The sequence below is a fragment of the Dreissena polymorpha genome, chromosome 4, assembly GCF_020536995.1.
Source record: "Dreissena polymorpha isolate Duluth1 chromosome 4, UMN_Dpol_1.0, whole genome shotgun sequence".
NCBI lineage: Eukaryota > Metazoa > Mollusca > Bivalvia > Myida > Dreissenidae > Dreissena > Dreissena polymorpha.
Window position 1 is genome coordinate 78,440,992 of NC_068358.1, and position 17,675 is coordinate 78,458,666.

Below are 17,675 nucleotides of genomic sequence, written 5' to 3' on the forward strand. Positions count from 1 at the left end.
CAACGTGCAATATTGGTTACTTCTTTATGTCTTTCTCTACACAATATATTATATGACAATATGTTGTAAAATAACCTTACCGCTGTGCTTAGATTATTTAAGTCCTCTTTTTGCTCGCTGCGCTCAGTAAACGCGTGGAAATTTTACAATGTCAAATAAACACACAAGACACATCGATAACACATTTATGAATAACATTTCATCGATACAACATCCGTGTAGAGTTTCACTTTATTAAACATACATATGATTTAGGAATATTAACAACAATTTAGCAAATATTTTGACATCTACTGAATATATGTATAACTACGTCTTCATGAATAATTACAACGTAACATATTGGTAACTGCTTTAAGTCTTTCTTTACACAATTATGTAACGAATGTTGTAAAACAACCTTACCGCTGTGTTTAGCTTATTAATGTCCTCGTATCTGGTCGCTTCGCTTAGTAAAACGTGTGGAAATTCAGCGACGCTAAATAAACACTAACTGATAACGATACAGGAACACTTTTCTTTAAGTCATTCTATAGACGTCAGATGTTGCAGATTCGCCAATAATGGACATAAATTTCGAGCGATGCTATGTGAACTATGTACGCGTGAAAACCGATCTGCTGCGTTGAATCATTTCCTCGATATACCTAAATATGTATACGCATCATATCACGTGCTTTAAAGATGCATCGTTTCTAGTCATTGACTGTAAATAATTATGTGTCTAGAATGCAAGACATAAAAAATCTGATTCAGGATACATGACTCGTTTACCATAGGGGCATAATGGTTTATTAAATGTGTCGATGACACATGTGGTTAGCGTGTGGCTATGATATTAATTAGTGAAATTATCATTTTGAATGACAAAGATGCATGAAATGCATATCTTTGAGCACTTTTCATCCATAGTAATTGCCAGTTCAACAAAAGAATCTATCTTTTTTGTCGTATTGAATGAGATCACCAAATTTTTTGCCAGACACCAAGTCGAACACTGCATTATCCATGCACAGACATTTCCCACTTACGTATATTTTATGTAATACCGGTAGTGTAAGGGAGGACATTTTGTGTTCATGCTTAATTTCAAGAGTCTCTGCGTCCAGAATGTAAATTTATTTTGTGGTCGGTCGGCATTCACATACAATATACCGTTTGTGTCTTTACACAGACAAACCCATGTTTTGCCACGTTATTGACTTCATTATGTTAAATGATATTTCGTTGACGGCGACGCCTTTCTGTGTGTCAATATCAAGCACTGTGCCGTCTTAACACATAGCGACCAGTCTACTATCTTTTTTCAACAACAAGCGAATCTCCAATGTCCGCTTGCAGGTTCTCAATAGAGCTGATGAGATAACTGATTGGCATTTCATATAACTGAAACGGCACAACCAACGAGGAATGGGCTGCGGATTTAGCATCACAGTCCTAAATCAGCTTTTTTATTCTCGGCATGGTGTCCATGAGATCCAGCAAACGCCCGGTGATTTCTAGAGCCAGATTGTCCGGGTGATCATTCAATGTGCTTCCCGCGATTCTAAGCGTGTCTGCGACCGTCTGAACGTCGCTATCGTCTATCTCGGACAAAGCGAATTCAAGATCTTCCACAAGCAGTATATATATATATATATATATATATATATATATATATATATATATATATATATATATATATTTTATAGTGATTTTTTTCCAGAAAAATTGATTGTTCGTTATAATATTATTATTTATCATTCAAAATGATGTTTTCACTAATTAATATCATAGCCACACGCTATTCACCTGTGGTCGATGAATGCCAATAAAGAACAAAAGCAAGTATACATTTAAATGAATGGAAGGTCGGGCGAGCACTTGCTGCATGATAACAACACCGTTACTCAAGTGCAAATTGTTCCAACAGAAAGTTTTGCGGACGTTTGATTGAATTATTTTTTTGAAAATACTGGTAAGTCATTGAAAACGCAGCTACTTATATGACAGTCTTTAAGAATGTTCCTTTTGAAAAAAAACTTAGGCATAATTTTACAACGATATATTCTTTGAAGATCATAATAATTAATGTTTAATAGCTTTATAACTATTTCTTCTACACATATGCATTTGTTGGTCTATACACGTATTCCACATATCACTAATTTTATTTAATGCTGTTTTACGTGGCAAGAATGTGAATGTGTAAAAATGCACATTAAACTCGCAGATTAATTCAGCTTTAAAGCTTTACAAGCAAATCTCTCATTACTTGAAAAAGTAGTCAGCAATTCATCTTCTAAACATTGAAAGCAAAGCTCTGATCTTCAAATGAAAGTTAGGGAGCAATTCTCCTTTAAGCTCTGACTGGCCCAATTTAAGGCCAGCATGTCCTCCGCAGACGCTTATTTACGTATCATATTTAAGAACATTTTTAATCAGTTTGTTATACCAGCTAGGGATATTACAACACCACTGTTACTAAACAATATATACACTACTACTTCAATTTACTGAATTTAGTGATCACATGGCTAATTTGAACAAATTCTTCAATAAAACAAACCAGGGCGACATGGACATTAATACTAAAAAACTTGAGAGGAATTTTACCTTAGCATACGAACCTTTTACGGTAAACATCTGTTTATAGCGTATAACCAATCAAAAACACGTTTAGGAGCCTTTTTTAAGTACCAATTCCTCCGTGCATGGTGCAATGGCGTGACTTTGGATTATCCACAAGGCTGTGGGAAACGCCGCTGCTATATTGGTGACGTCACAGTGTTTCCTCGGGAGACGTTTCTTCAATCAGCTTCATGCTTCGATCGATTTCCGTTTTCTGGTTTAACTGCTAGTCCAATTTTCAGACTCATTACACAATGAAACCGCGAATCCGCCTACGTTTGTTCTATGTTAAAGGAGCCTTTTCACGTTTGGATAATTGACAAAATTGAAAAAAAATGTTTCAGACTCGCAAATTTTCGTTTTAGTTATGATATTTGTGAGGAAACAGTAATACCGAACATTTAACATGCTCAAAAATAAATAGCCATTATATGCATATTTTGACGATTTAAAAACCCGAAAATTATAAAGCGTTGCAACGCGAAACGAATTAATAATTTGGAGAGTTCTGTTGTTGTCGTTATATTTTGTGAAACTACGAGGATTGTTTATATAAAGTATAAAATACGTCTGGCATTGTAATCGGAAGATTGACTGAGTGGTCTAAGTGGAAGACTTTTAACTCCAGGACTCCAGGGGTCAGTGGTTCGGGCCCTGCCGAGGGTTACCTTTTTTAAATTTTATTCTTGATTTTTTACTGGAGCCTTCTGTATCCAATGTTTACATTTATCAATATAAAGCATTTAATGACAAACTCCAAAACATGCCCCTATCTGTGTAAAAGGCCCCTTTAACATTGGTTGTGTGTGAACATGGCAGATCTCGTAATTTCTAATTAACGTAACTAGATAATGAACTAGATAAATAACATCCTTTACAAATAAGTGTAAAACAATACATCGTTTTTGCAAGGCGAAATCCAATCTTGAGAGAAAATAATAGGATGTAATATCATTTTTAAATGATAAAGGTTACCGTTGTATTTTGATAAACAAGTTGAACAATAATGGATCATAAACAATTTTTATTTTGTTTGTTGCCAAATGTTCACAAAAATCATTTCTATATATGTTAGGCCATAACATAAGGCCATAATTTCTACACTTGTTTCTTTTGCTTTAGTTTGTTAGTTTAATTAATCTGTTAAGATTTTGCGGATTATTCAACAAGCACGTGTGATATTGTTCCATATTCAGATGGAAGTTAAGATGAATACCATATTTTACCATCAAAGCGATACATCAAAATGGTATGGCATTTGTAACAATAAATTATTCTTTTTACTGTAAAGAACTGCACATTGTGAAGGCTGCGAATGACAATGAAACACAACGATTGTCCGACCGAACACATTGGCGTAAACTGAGATGGACCACGTAACGTTGTTTTCAGTCTCAATCAATATCTTTTAAACATGAATAAAGTTTGAATAGCTGATCGTGAAGCAATTCAAATACTATGTAGACACGCAACACCTTTAGCACATCTGTTCTACTACATGTACTTTGATTGGAGAATTTATCATAAAGTGTACATATATTAGACAAATATAATATGCATTTATATAACAAATTATTTGTTTCGACTTACATCATGTCTACTAGTCCGTCTTGTGAGCCTTCAATGTTCTAAGTTTGTCATATATGAATAAATGTCTCGTGGTATATAAGCTGTTATAGTCTTTTGCTGTATAATTGCATTTTTTATTAAATGCTTTACAAATGTTGTTTGTAAAACATTAAATGGATTATGTAAAATTACACACACACAATGTTGTTCACTTACCCATTTTATAAGAAAAAATACATGAGGAAACTTTCAGTTAACTTAATGTTGTTTGTATTGCTGTCGTAGCTGCATTTTTGGATCGACGTTATGGATAGCGTATAACAATAAAAAGCTTTTCATTTCGACTGTTTTGTTGCAGATGCAAACCAACCCAAACAAATTTTACGCGAAACCTGTTGACCTTGACATTAAAACTGGGGTTATGTAGATATTGCCAACCTTTTTCACGTTAAGAAGGGCTAGATTAGCCAAAGCTGTTTGTGTGTAATATACTTGTAACTGTCAGATGACGTATGTGATACTACTATTAAAGTTAACTTAAATATATTGTCGGTCTGTGACAATTGTGTCAACGTTTGTCGTTTCTCACCTACCAGTTTCGATGTTGTGCTTTGCATAATGAGCAACTTAATTTTTATTTTCCACCAAAGTTTGCATAAAACATCACACCAAACTAACTTTTTCGAAGATTCCATAACGTCTTTAAGGATGTTACTGTGTACATACAATAATTATTTCAATCAGTTTTAAAATACTAGATTATAGTCCTCCGAATATAAAATATCCATTTTAAACGTGTATGCTTGTAAACGTATTATAGGAAGTGGAAGTATATTACATGACAACGCCAGTGCGTGCATTTTATTACTCAGACATAAATAGAAATAATTATTCGAGTGTTTTGAAGTTACCCTTTTTTATAGTTCTTAAGATTTGAACAAATCGTTTATGAGAAAGAAAGAATTTGTGTGTGTTAAGAAATTATTTCATTCTTACGCGGTTAATATATTCGAGGGATCTTTTCACAGATTTTGGCATGTATTGAAGTTTGTCTTAAATTGCTTTATACGTGTATTGATAAAACGTAAACATTAGATCTAAAAAGCTCCAGTAAAAAACAAGAATAAAATTAAAGAAAGAAAAAGTAACATTCAACTGGGCTCGAACCACTTACCCCTGGAGTAAAAGTCTAATGCTTAAAAGTAAACGATCGGCCATCCTTGCGGATACAATAAATGATGTATTTTATACCTTATATAAGCAATCCTCGTAGTGTCACAAAATATCAAAACAACAACAGAACTCTCCAAATTATTGAATCATTTCGCGTTGCAACGCTTTATGATTTTCAGTTTTTTAAATCTGAAAAATATCATCGCCAAGTACGAGTTGCACAACAAACCTCACCATGTGTATAATATCGACGAAAATGGCATCACTACCGAATATAGACCAGCAAACATTGTAGCTGGCTTCGACGCACGTCCTCAAGTGGTGATGGCCAAACGATCGAAAACGGTGACAGTGATCGGCGGAGGAAATGCTCTTGGTTCCCAGATACCGCCATTCTTTGTATTTCCCTGTAAACGGATGCTACCGGAGCTTATGGTCGGAAAGAGTGAAGGGGCTGAAGGCATGATGACGCAATCTTGTTGGTCAAACAGCGAAGTGTTTCTTCGCTATATGAAGACACACTTCTTGAAATATGCCACGGGACGTAACCAAGAAGATACCACATTGGTGTTGTACGATGGTCACAAGAGTCATATCTTCATCGAACTCATTGAATGAGCAAAAGAGACCGGAATAGTACTATTCGATATACCACCTCACTGTTCCCATATTTTACAGCCCGTGGATGTCGGTTGTTTCGGTCCATTTCAAAAGAAATACAACCAGGAATTTTTAACATACTCCAGACTGCACCACCAATGTGTGACCCGGTACGATGTTTGCAAGTAGGCGTGCAAAGCATACACTGTAGATTTGTCGCCTGTCGACTAGCAAGCACGTTCAGGAAGACTGTAATGTATCCGTTGCAGAATGCCATTGACGCGGTTACTAGTCTAGGCGATGCCATAGCACCTTCAGATCTCATGCAGCCACCTGCGAAAAGCTGGCTTCTGATGCGGATAACATTATCCAACATAAACCTGACATAAACGACGGTGCACAGTTCTTCAGTGACTTCCCCACTGAAGTTTCGATGAAAGTGTCAAAATCCCACCAGGTTGATGGTGGCAAAGCAATGACGGAAGACAAAACGTTCGATGCTGTGCGTCAATAAATTGCCGAGTCCGTTACCCGCCCATCGACCGCTGGCAATGAAACGACTACAGGCAGTCCAGTTGCAGGACAATCACGTGCAAAACAGACCTGTGATGATGACTCCATGTCCGTAGATAACGATGTGACGGACGATGAGAAATAAAAAAACACGCAAGAAGTACAACTGCACTTCAAAAGATGGACAGTCTCTTGCAATTTACACATGGGCGTAATGTAATGTATGCCAACAATGGACACACCTAAAATACTGCACACCCGTCAAAGTAGTCCGGAGAAACACTTCTTTCAAATACCCATGTTGTTAAATTATTTTGTTTGTTTGTTTTATAGTTGCTATATCGGTGAATATTGTTCCTTAATTGAATTCGTTTATGTTAGTGCATTTGCATCGTTGTTTCGTAAGTCATGAGTGCTTGAAATGACATCACGATATGACTATTCATGGGACCATCGGAAATCGGTGTCGCACTTTTAGTTTTTACAGTTTTTGACGTCCGTTTGTTTTTATTGCTAAATTCCCTTAGTTTGGCTCGTTTGTTCCCGTTTTTCGTTGTTAATTACACTTAGAACATTCATCTTGATATACATGTAGTTAAATTATCGAAAACTGGTAACGCTAGGACATACTCGATACTTAGTATCGAGATTTGATTTTATCAAATCACATCACACTTATATACTAGACTGTTCTGGTGTATTTAATACACATTGCATGTATTTGTCGATCGTGAAAAAGAAACTATATTGCTTAACATCGGATACTATTTGTATGGCCTCTCGTTTGTGAGAGCATGGAACGACAACTCTGCTGGAAGATTGATACACAGTGTCCTCCCTTTTAGAATAATGACGTCAAGTAGCGTGGAGAAATTATTTAGAAGGGAAGTAACTACTTTTAGGAGTTCGGGAAAGCTCTGGAACAAAAACACATAATGTTTACATAATGAAAACGATCTCTGACATAACGGTGTCGCAGTTAGCTTTATCGCAATTTACTCATTTATCTGTTCTCCAATATGTCAATAGCACGTCTTTCCGTTAAAGCAGCAACTAATTTCGGTGTTGGATATAAGATTGGCGCAGCATTTAAAGAACATTTTCACGAAAGATGTGCTTCAGCAGCATCTAAACGACTTAAACAATTTTATGATTCCGATCACGGAAGAAATGTTTATGAAAATGCGTTATTGTCAACCGAAAGATGTTATCCGAATATTGTTCAGGAGTTGCGTGGTTTGTCCGATGGATCAGAAGTACCTTTCGAAAATCTATTTCTACATTCGCTAGCGTCTGAAATATGGCTTTACTACTTGGATAAAGGTTTGTTTATGTACAGTAGACTTAGTACCTTATAGTTATAACATTCTGGATTGTATCGGAATTATTGTTGGATTTATCATTATTATTTAATAAACGACAGTCCATAATATTCAGAATTTCAGTTAATAAAGCAATGTGTGTAGAAGAGCTAAGTAGAGAAAAGATTCATATTAAAGATTGTCTTTGGAAAGATATTGAGCAAAATATATAAAACGCCTTGCAGAGATTTTTGAAGATTAACAGAAACAAGTTCTAGAATCCACCACAGGCTCTCTGAATGTGTTACTACCCGCCTCCCCCAGCTGCTATCCTCTATTAAATTATTTAACAAATGACATTGTTGTTTTTTGTTCATCCAGATGCTAATCCTTCTCCACAAGCAACGTTCAATCCACCAAAGAAACAGGAGAACCTTCGTTGCACGGATATTCTAGTCAATTCTAGGTCATGTCGGATCATTGGTCACAATGAAGATTGGCAGAGAGAATGTTATGGAAAAGGTTATGTAGTTGACGTTGAAATTGACAAACAGTCAAACAAACCAGTCAATAAAACAACCTCTGTGAAACCCGTTGGGAAATATAACCAGACAGAGAGTGCATGCTCTGAAACTGCAAGTCATACCAAACCACATCACAAACATAAAAGTATTCAACAAAAAATTTCAGAACGAAATGAACAATTTGTGTCTTTCGCTACTCCATGTGAGTTGACTGGTTTTACTTTCGCGATGAATAAGTATTTCGTCTTCACTGTAAACAGTCTTGTGCCGAAAGAGTCTAACACAGAAGGTGTTCCAATTGCAGTGCTGATTCGAGCCTTAATGGGTGCTCGGTCCATCGAGGAATGTGTTCAAGTGATGCAGAATGAACCCTTCGGATGTTGTTATGGAATTAATTTGAACATTGCCAGTATTCACACCAACGAAATGTGGTCAATGGAAGTGTACTCGAGCAAGGTAAAATCAACCATTTATTATTTCAGATTTTCAAAGAAAATTAGAATCCTCAAAGTGTTTAATCTTGTTTTCAGAGGCTGAAATACATGATGATATGGGTCTTTGATTGAGTTTTAGAATAGTTGTAAGAAAAGGTGGGCCAAAAAAAGTTTTAAGTGAATTCTAACTTTTCTCCCTAGTTTCATATAGGTAAATGATAGTCAAGCATAGTATTTCATTTTTTTTTTGTTTTCCTAAAATAAAAAAAACATGGTCTACACAAATACTTTTACCGGGTAGTTCAACTTTTTATTTTGCCAATAGCTAACAATTTATTGTAGGGCAAGGTTTCATTTAATCAATTACTAAAACATTATACATATTAATACATGCACATGTTCGAAAAGATTATTCATAATTAAAGTAAATTAAAAGACACATTTGGTTAAGCTTTTAAGATACTGCCCATCAATTCAAACACACGAAATATAAATTAATCTGAATAAAAAATATTTAAGTTTGGGTAACATATAAAGGATCTGGCATGAGTTGTCATATCATACCATATTTTATTAAACGAGATCAGGAATTTTGTTAGTAAGCTTGCCTTTGGTGAGCTTACTAACACATTTCCTAGACGAGTTTAATAAAATATTTACAAGTTTCTTTTTAAATGAGCAAATTAAATAAATATTTACACAAACATAGTGATAAATCCCGAATGTTGTTTATATTTCGTGACGTCATTTGACGTTGCAACGTCATTTCAGCAACATAACAAGATGCGATTGGTCAATCCAATGAAAACGCTTAAAAAGTATATTACACATGTGTAAGATAAAAATATTCGTAATGGTTATATTACATGGGAAACAGGGTATGGCATGTGGTACAAATGTATATTTTGTTCCATTTACAGGATGGTTCAAGTGTTTCTCTCAAGCAGCTTCCGTTTGAAGACAGTGAGACCCCTCAGAATCACTACGTCCATACAAACCACTACAAGTACACGCCAGGGGCGCTGGAGCTTTATGACAATCTGCTATACTCTTGCGCCCGTCACTTCACAGCCCTGCACCAGGACACACCCAAGAGTGTGAAAGACGTGTGCAGAATTCTTGGCGATACATCAAATTCAGAGGGTCCCATTTACAGACAGGTTGTTCCAACAGAAAAAACTGCTACAATTGCAACAGGGTTGTTTGATTTGAAATCTAAGTTGATGCATGTGTTTGATAAGAATCCAAACCTGTCTGATCCCTGTTTCAGTATACCATTTTTAAAATGATTGGTTTGCATATTATTTGCAAATTGATTGTTCTTTCTTACACTGTCCTAACTATTCACAAAATGGTTTTGGATATATGTAATTGGTTGGATTAGAAACACAGTATGAACAAGAGATGTGTTTGTCAGAAACACAATGCCCCCTACTGCGCTGCTTTGAAATAAAATTTCTATTTATCATTTGGCAGGTATAGAAATCATCTTCCTTTAAAGCTTATTACTTCCCTTGGATTTTGTTTTTTTATGCCCCCGGATCGAAAGATCGGGGGTATATTGTTTTTGGCCTGTCTGTCATTGTATGTGTGTGTGTGTCCCAAAACTTTAACCTTCTTCATAACTTTTGCAATATTGAACGTAGCAACTTGATATTTGGCATGCATGTGTATCTCATGGAGCTGCACATTTAAAGTGGTGAAAGGTCAAGGTCATCCTTCAAGGTCAAAAGTCAAAAAAATAAATTAAAGAACTTTAACCAAAACTTTAACCTTCTTCATAACTTTTGCAATATTGAACGTAGCAACTTGATATTTGGCATGCATGTGTATCTCATGGAGCTGCACATTTTGAGTGGTGAAAAGTCAAGGTCAAGGTCATCCTTCAATGTCATAGGTCAAAATTAATTTTTTTTTAAGCGGTGCATTAGGGGGCATTGTGTTTCTAACCAAACACATCTCTTGTTAACCTTTGACATTGACGGATGACCTTGACCTTTCACCACTCAAAAATGTGCAGCTCCATGAGATACCCATGCATTTTAAATATCTAATTCCTATCTTCAATATTGCAAAATTTGAACTTTGACATTGACCTTGAAGGATGACCTTGACCTTTCACCACTCAAAATTTGCAGCTCCATGAGATACACATGCATGCCAAATATTAAGTTGCTATCTTCAATATTTAAAAAGTTATGGCCAATGTTAAAGTTTTCGGACGGACGGAATATTTGACATTTGACCTTGAAGAATGACCTTGATTTTCACCTTTCACCACTATAAATGTTCAGCTCTAGGAGATACACATGTATGACAAATATCAAGTTGGCTTGCTATCTTCAATATTTAAAAAAATATGGCCAATGTTAAAGATTTCGGACAGACGGAATATTTGACATTTGACCTTGAAGGATGACCTTGACCTTCACCTTTCACCACTCAAAATGTGCAGCTCTTTGAGATGCACATGCATGCCAAATATCAAGTTGCTATGTTAAATATTGAAAAAGTTACGACCATTAAAGTTTCGGACGGATGGACAGACTGACATACTGACAAACTGACTTACGGACAGTTCAACTACTACATGCCACCCTACTGGGGGCATAAAAGTTCATTTTTTTTAAATGGGGCCAAAAAGGGCCAGTTGGCATTTTGTTCATACTCAGATGAGTTGTTTTGATCTGTAGAACACTATTTCACTCAAGAAATGACTGTGATGACTTGCATTTTCAATTCAACAAATTCTTTGATTTTGTAATTACAGTAGGACTTGTGTAAACAATCCGATCACACTAACAATTTAATAATGTCATCATTGTTATATACACTAATTTGCATTAGACGGCAATATCCATGGCATTTTTTGACAGGTAACAACAATAACCCAAAGGATAGTAATAATAATATATAATTTTATGATAGTGTAATAAGTCTATTTCTCCGTTACTGCTGTGTGGAAATAAATTGAACATTGTGACTAGCAGAATTTTTAATTATGTTACATTTATTGAGAATGCAGTACAATTCTTGTCTTGATGGTGAAGATTATTGTCCCAAATGGGGGAAGGCTGAAAATAACCAAGTGAAATGTCATCCCCAAAAGGATGTTTAGCTCACCTGAGCACAATGTGCTTGTGGTGAGCTGTAGGGTTTGTGATCGCCGTTTGTCCGTCGTGCGCTGTGCAGCATCATGATTTGCCTTGTTAACACTCTAGGGGCAACATTTATTGTCCAATCTTAATGAAATTTGGTCAGAACATTTTTCACAATGATATCTTAGACAATTTCAAAAATGGTTTTCGTTTGACTTGGTTGAAAAACAGGGTGGCCAGGGGGCTGGGCACTTTTCCTTATATGGCTATAGTAAAACCATGTTAACACTCTAGAGGCAACATTTATTGTCCGATTATATTGAAACTTGGTCAGAAGATTTGTCCCACTGATGTCATGGACGAGTTCGAAAATGGTTCAGGTTGCTTGAAAAACATGGCTGCCAGGGGGTGGGGAATTGTTCCTTATATGGCTCTAGTAAACCTTGTTAACACTCTAGAGGCCACATTTATTATTGTCCATTCATCATGAAACTTGGTCAGTAGATTTATCCCATTGATATCTTGGACATATTCGAAAATAGTTCCGGTTGGTTGAAAACATGGCCACAAAGAGCGGAGCATTTTTACGCCCCCCTTCGAAGAAGAGGGGTATATTGTTTTGCACATGTCGGCCGGTCCGTCGGTCGGTCGGTCGGTTGGTCGGTCCGTCCACCAGATGGTTTCCGGATAACTCAAGAATGCTTAGGCCTAGGATCATGAAACTTCATAGGTACATTGATCATGACTGGCAGATGACCCCTATTGATTTTCAGGTCACTAGGTCAAAGGTCAAGGTCACAGTGACTCGAAATAGTAAAATGGTTTCGGGATGATAACTCAAGAATGCTTAGGCCTAGGATCATGAAACTTCATATGTACATTGATCATGACTGGCAGATGACTCCTATTGATTTTCAGGTCACTAGGTCAAAGGTCAAGGTCACAGTGACTCGAAATAGTAAAATGGTTTTCGGATAACTCAACAATACTTACGCCTAGGATCATGAACTTCATAGGAACATTAATCATGACTGGCAGATGACCCCTATTGATTTTCAGGTGACTAGGTCAAAGGTCAATGTCACAGTGACTCGAAATAGTAAAATGGTTTCCGTATGAAAACTCAAGGTCAAGGTCACAGTGACAAAAAACGTATACACACAATGGCTGCCACTACAACTGACAGCCCATATGGGGGGCATGCATGTTTTACAAACAGCCCTTGTTCATTATATAGCTATAGTAAAAACTTGTTGACACTAAAAATAACATTAATAGTCTAATCTTCACGAAACCTGGTCAGAACATTTGTTCTAATGATATCTTGGATGAGTTCAAAAATTGTTCTGGTCGTTGAAAAACATGGACGCAGGGAGCGGGTCATTTTTTCTTATATGGCTTTAGTGGAACCTTGTTAACACACTAGAGGCCACATTTATTGTCCTATCATCATTAAACTTGGTCAGAAAATTTGTCCCAATGATATCTTGGATGAGTTTGAAAAAAGTTTCAGTTGCTTGAAAAAAATGAGCGCCAGGGGGCAGGACATGTTTCCTTATATATGGCTATAGTTAAACCTTTTAAACACTCAAAAAGCCACATTTATTGTCCGATCTTCATGAAACTTGGTCTGAAGATTGGTCTCAATGATATAGTAAAACCTTGTAAACACTATAGAAGCCACATTTATTGTCCGATCTTTATGAAGCTTGGTCTGAAGATTGGTCTCAATGATATATTGGAGAGTTCGAAAATAGTTCCGGTTTGTTGAAAAACATGGCCGCCAAGGGGCGAGGCATTTTTCCTTATATGGCTATAGTTAAAACTTGTAAACACTAAAAGTCACATTTATTGTCCAATTTTTATAAAACTTGATCAGAACATTTGTTTAAATGATATCTTGGATCAGATTGAAAATGGTTCTGGTCTATTGAAAAACATAGCCACCAGGGGGCGTGGAATTTATCCTTATATGTCTATTGAAAAACCTTCTTAGCACTCTAAAAGTTACATTTATTGTTCACTCTTCATGAAACTTGGTGAGAACATTTGTTCTCATGATATCTAGGGCTGCACAGGTCTTTTACTTTGTATCTCAGGTGAGCGACTTTGAGCCTTTCAGGCCCTCTTGTTCTGTTAAGCTTGACAAATGTTGCTGTTTAGCAATTGTTGGTAAATGTTGCTGTTTAGCAAGTTATATTTGTATAACGGTAAAAGAGTTAAAGATACAGGAATTAAGATTACTTTATGTACTAATATTAAGTTTTTAAAGTTGTGAAATTAAAATAGAAACCATTACATGTTGCATGAAGGATATAAATGTTGACAGTATTAGTATATATATTTTTGCTGTTCCTACCCTTGATTATGATTTTGATAGCTTATTTGTTTGTCATAAAACAACCCTGAATCATAACAAAGAAGCAGTGTTGCAATAATACATGCAAAATTGTTCTAACTTTAGATAGAACAGTGTTTCACCGAACCAAAATACCTTTTCTCTACGATTTATAGTTAGAAAACTCAAATTAGTATTAATATCTTGTAGTTTTACATATTGTTTCATCATGTATGTTGTATTACATCATGTAATGCTATTTTGTAGTGATATATAATATGTGCGTGATCTCAAAGAGTATACACAACGCCAATCTGTTTCCCTTTCGGTAACATTTTTGCTCACCTGAGCTCAAAGATCTAAACGGAGCTTTGTGATCACTTAATTTCCAGCATTCAGCGGTGTGCTGTCTGCATTGTGTATTTTTAACTGTTTGCTTGTTGCCAGCTTAAAGGCACATTTTTATCCAATCTTGATGAAATTTGACAAAATGTTCATTGACAATGTCTAGGTGGTGGTTGAATCCGGCCACGTGTGGTTAGAAACAAGCGGACCGTTTCAATAAACATCGTAGTTCACATTTACGATACGATACATTTTTCGAAGATACATAATTTCTGAAGTCCATATCATATTATTATAAATTTCCAGTACTTAATTATTTACATTGGCATCTCAAGCGCCGTATATATTTGACGAGCATGGCGAGCTAGTTTGTCTACTAATTAAGATTAAAATATTATCTCGTAAGTTAAAATTGTTGTACGATCGTTTATGAAACGGCCCCCAGGTCACTGGGTGAAATGTTTATCTTGATAAAAGTAAAGCTATGTCTAAATCTTGGTTAAGTGGAGTAATAAAGTAGATCACGAGGTTGAGTCTTTAACAATTGGTGTCCTTGAACTCAGATGCGCCCTTAAGCTTCATCATGGCCCTCTTGTTTTAGAACTGTGTTTTGCTGAACCTTCGATATTTATAGATATGTTGGTTTATGTTGTTCAGGGGCGTAGCTGGGCAGATTTTAAGTGCACACGGCATGGTCGGGATTTTTTTTATCTCGACGAAGCCGTACGTGCATTCTAGAGAGGTTTCAGACAATTTTATAGTGCAACATAATGCGTGCTAAACTCGGATATGATACCATTTGTCTTCGATTTTATAACATAGGATTTTACTTTAAGATTTTTTTTCCAGAAGGGGTATTTCATTTAATGTATGTCTAAATAAAACCTTGATATGGTATGGTATAACATAGGACATAACACTTTTGGATGAAAGTTACTAAAGCTTAATTTGTATTGTTAAACCATAAATAAAAGCAAATTAATTAATTTAGCAAAATATCCATCTTTTAGATAGCAACTATGTGTATCATCTTTACTCTATAACTCTAGTGACTTACATCTCGTCTTGTATTCTCTACCTATTGCACAATAATACATGTGAACTGTATACATTCTAATTAATGCAAGGTCTCCTGTATTGCATGCATTACATTACACACGAAATAAAAGGGCCAAACGGCGCTCCTTTCGTCTGGCAAATACGTTAACGACCTCTTCCAGATCGATATCTCGCTCTCGATGTATATTCAACAGGGCAATTTTAAGACCGGACATGCGCTCTGTTCCCATGGTGCTACGGAGGTATGTCTTCACCCGTCTCATTGTACAAAAAGCTGTTGCTGTCGATACTGGCATGCAGAGCAGAACGAGAAGACATTGCAAGTTTTGTTCTCCTACCCATCTCTTCTGTGCCCACTGCGTCAGTCTCCAAGTTCTCATAGAACCGCAAAAGCTGTTTGGCAGAGTAGTCAAAGGCAAACGCTATTGTAAGGACAGTTGCCATCATGTTCTTAGCGTGCATCGAGTCGGAGGCGTGTATAACGGCGAGATTCAGCCAGTGCGCCTTGCAGTGAGTGTATACAGCTCTCGCAACGATGGCTTGGATGCGAGCCTGGACCCCCTTCTGCTTCCCGGACATGTTCGACGCACCATCATTACCATGGCCGCGCATTGTCTGAATGTTTACTCCAAGAGCTTGAAGGTTGTCGAGGAAGGCATTAGCCAGAGCTTCGCCGGTGGTAGACTTGCACTCGGCAAACCCAACGAACTCCTACCGGAGACATGCTTTCTATGCATCGTAAAATCAAAGGCAGAGAGCCATTTGCTACATAGTGGCAGCCATTCTTAAAAGCGCCCGTTTCGTTAACAACCCATTCGGATACATAGTAGTAAACAACGATAAAGCGCAGTCGATAATACTGTTATGGATAGAGTCACCACCAAAAGAATCGTGACCTCGAAAATGGTAGCTAAAGCATGCGTATTCTATACAGTCGAAAAAAAATTTCAGACAGTTTAAGTGTTTTCGATATTAAAAAACATCTCTCGCATCTCTCCCGGATTAGGCATCACATTTTATTGCATTTTTCGATCAATTTAATTTTGTTTTTTTTTCCAAACAGCGTTCGCACGTGCGTATTTGCGTCTGCCCAGCTACGCCCCTGTTGTTGGTTGTGATGCCACAAAAGCCATTTATTTTCATTGTGGAAGTGAAGTTATTAGTACATTTTTGTAAGAAAAAATCTGCAAGAATACACCCATTTTATGAAAAAGATATTTTATTATGGACTTAAAAGAATCACGCTGAAAAATATCCATCTGATGAGAGGAAGGTATCACCAGAATATGAAGCTTTGAGGGATCATCTGATTTGTAGTTTATGCGTATATGGGAAATGTTCACATATTGGTAAAATGAGTTGAAATAAATGAAATTGTAAAGCATTTTATGTAACCTAGATATGGTATTATTCAGATTGTTGGGAGTGTTTTCTTTAAAGTTGCTGACAGCCACTGGATTTGTTACGTTTTTGTAAAAATTGCAGTCAGGATTGGGGGAATGGTTAAGTTTTTTTAATTGTATTTTTAGTTTTTATGCATAAATCTGTCTAAAGTTGAGTTGACATTGATTAACAAACTTATGCAAAAATCTTTGAGCTAATCCATTTAATGGAAGAAATAGATGATTGTGTACGAAGCTTGATGCACTTGCCATTTGTGATTGTACATGCCTTTATATTGTACTGCTTTTAGACTAGTAACACAATATGTGTTGGCCAGGGCATTAATTGTATTGTTTGTTAATGTTTCAGATTTTTATAAGTTATATTTGATTTATGTTTGCATTCAGTTTTAATTATTTCAATAAAGATGTTTATAAAATTACCTCAAACAAATGTGCAATTCTCACATTTTCAATCAAAGATGTTAATTTTTGTTTAAGTTTGATAAAGGCTTTACGCTTTTTTTATGTTCTTTATTCACCCCGGGAAACCCGATACCTTGTGAGCAGTGTAAAACCATTGGAGCGGTGTTCGTTATTATAAAATGATCTTACATAGGCTGCAGGGTCTTCCCCAGGCCATTTAAGCGCCCCTTGCCGGGGCGCTTGAATTTCGAAATCAGAGTCCCCGGGGCGCTTGAAATTTTCCGATCAGTGTATTCTTCAGTA

The 17,675-nt window shown here is 36.3% G+C and overlaps 1 protein-coding gene across 2 annotated transcripts; it reads left to right on the top strand.

Moving 5' to 3' along the window:
* Positions 1-7,331: 7,331 nt before the first annotated feature.
* On the top strand, positions 7,332-17,469 carry LOC127877819 (uncharacterized). Of its 2 annotated transcripts, XR_008048624.1 has the most exons (4): positions 7,332-7,788; positions 8,148-8,746; positions 9,645-12,595; positions 12,741-17,469. XR_008048624.1 is itself a non-coding variant. In XM_052424077.1 (3 exons), exons 1-3 carry the CDS (start codon positions 7,485-7,487, stop codon positions 10,011-10,013), a joined length of 1,272 nt encoding a protein of 423 aa, XP_052280037.1. In that variant the 5' UTR covers positions 7,332-7,484; the 3' UTR covers positions 10,014-17,469. The 2 variants fall into 2 exon arrangements, 1 of the variants encoding a protein (XP_052280037.1); XM_052424077.1 differs by having other exon boundaries at positions 9,645-17,469.
* The last annotated feature ends 206 nt before the right edge of the window (positions 17,470-17,675 follow it).

What these genes read in the sequence shown, in the direction of transcription:
- LOC127877819 (XM_052424077.1), top strand. Translation starts at nt 7,485, where the DNA reads ATGTCAATAGCACGTCTTTCCGTTAAAGCAGCAACTAATTTCGGTGTT. An exon ending in GCTTTACTACTTGGATAAAG is followed by an intron (nt 7,789 to 8,147) that starts GTTTGTTTATGT and finishes TTGTTCATCCAG; the next exon opens with ATGCTAATCCTTCTCCACAA. An exon ending in TGGAAGTGTACTCGAGCAAG is followed by an intron (nt 8,747 to 9,644) that starts GTAAAATCAACC and finishes TTCCATTTACAG; the next exon opens with GATGGTTCAAGTGTTTCTCT.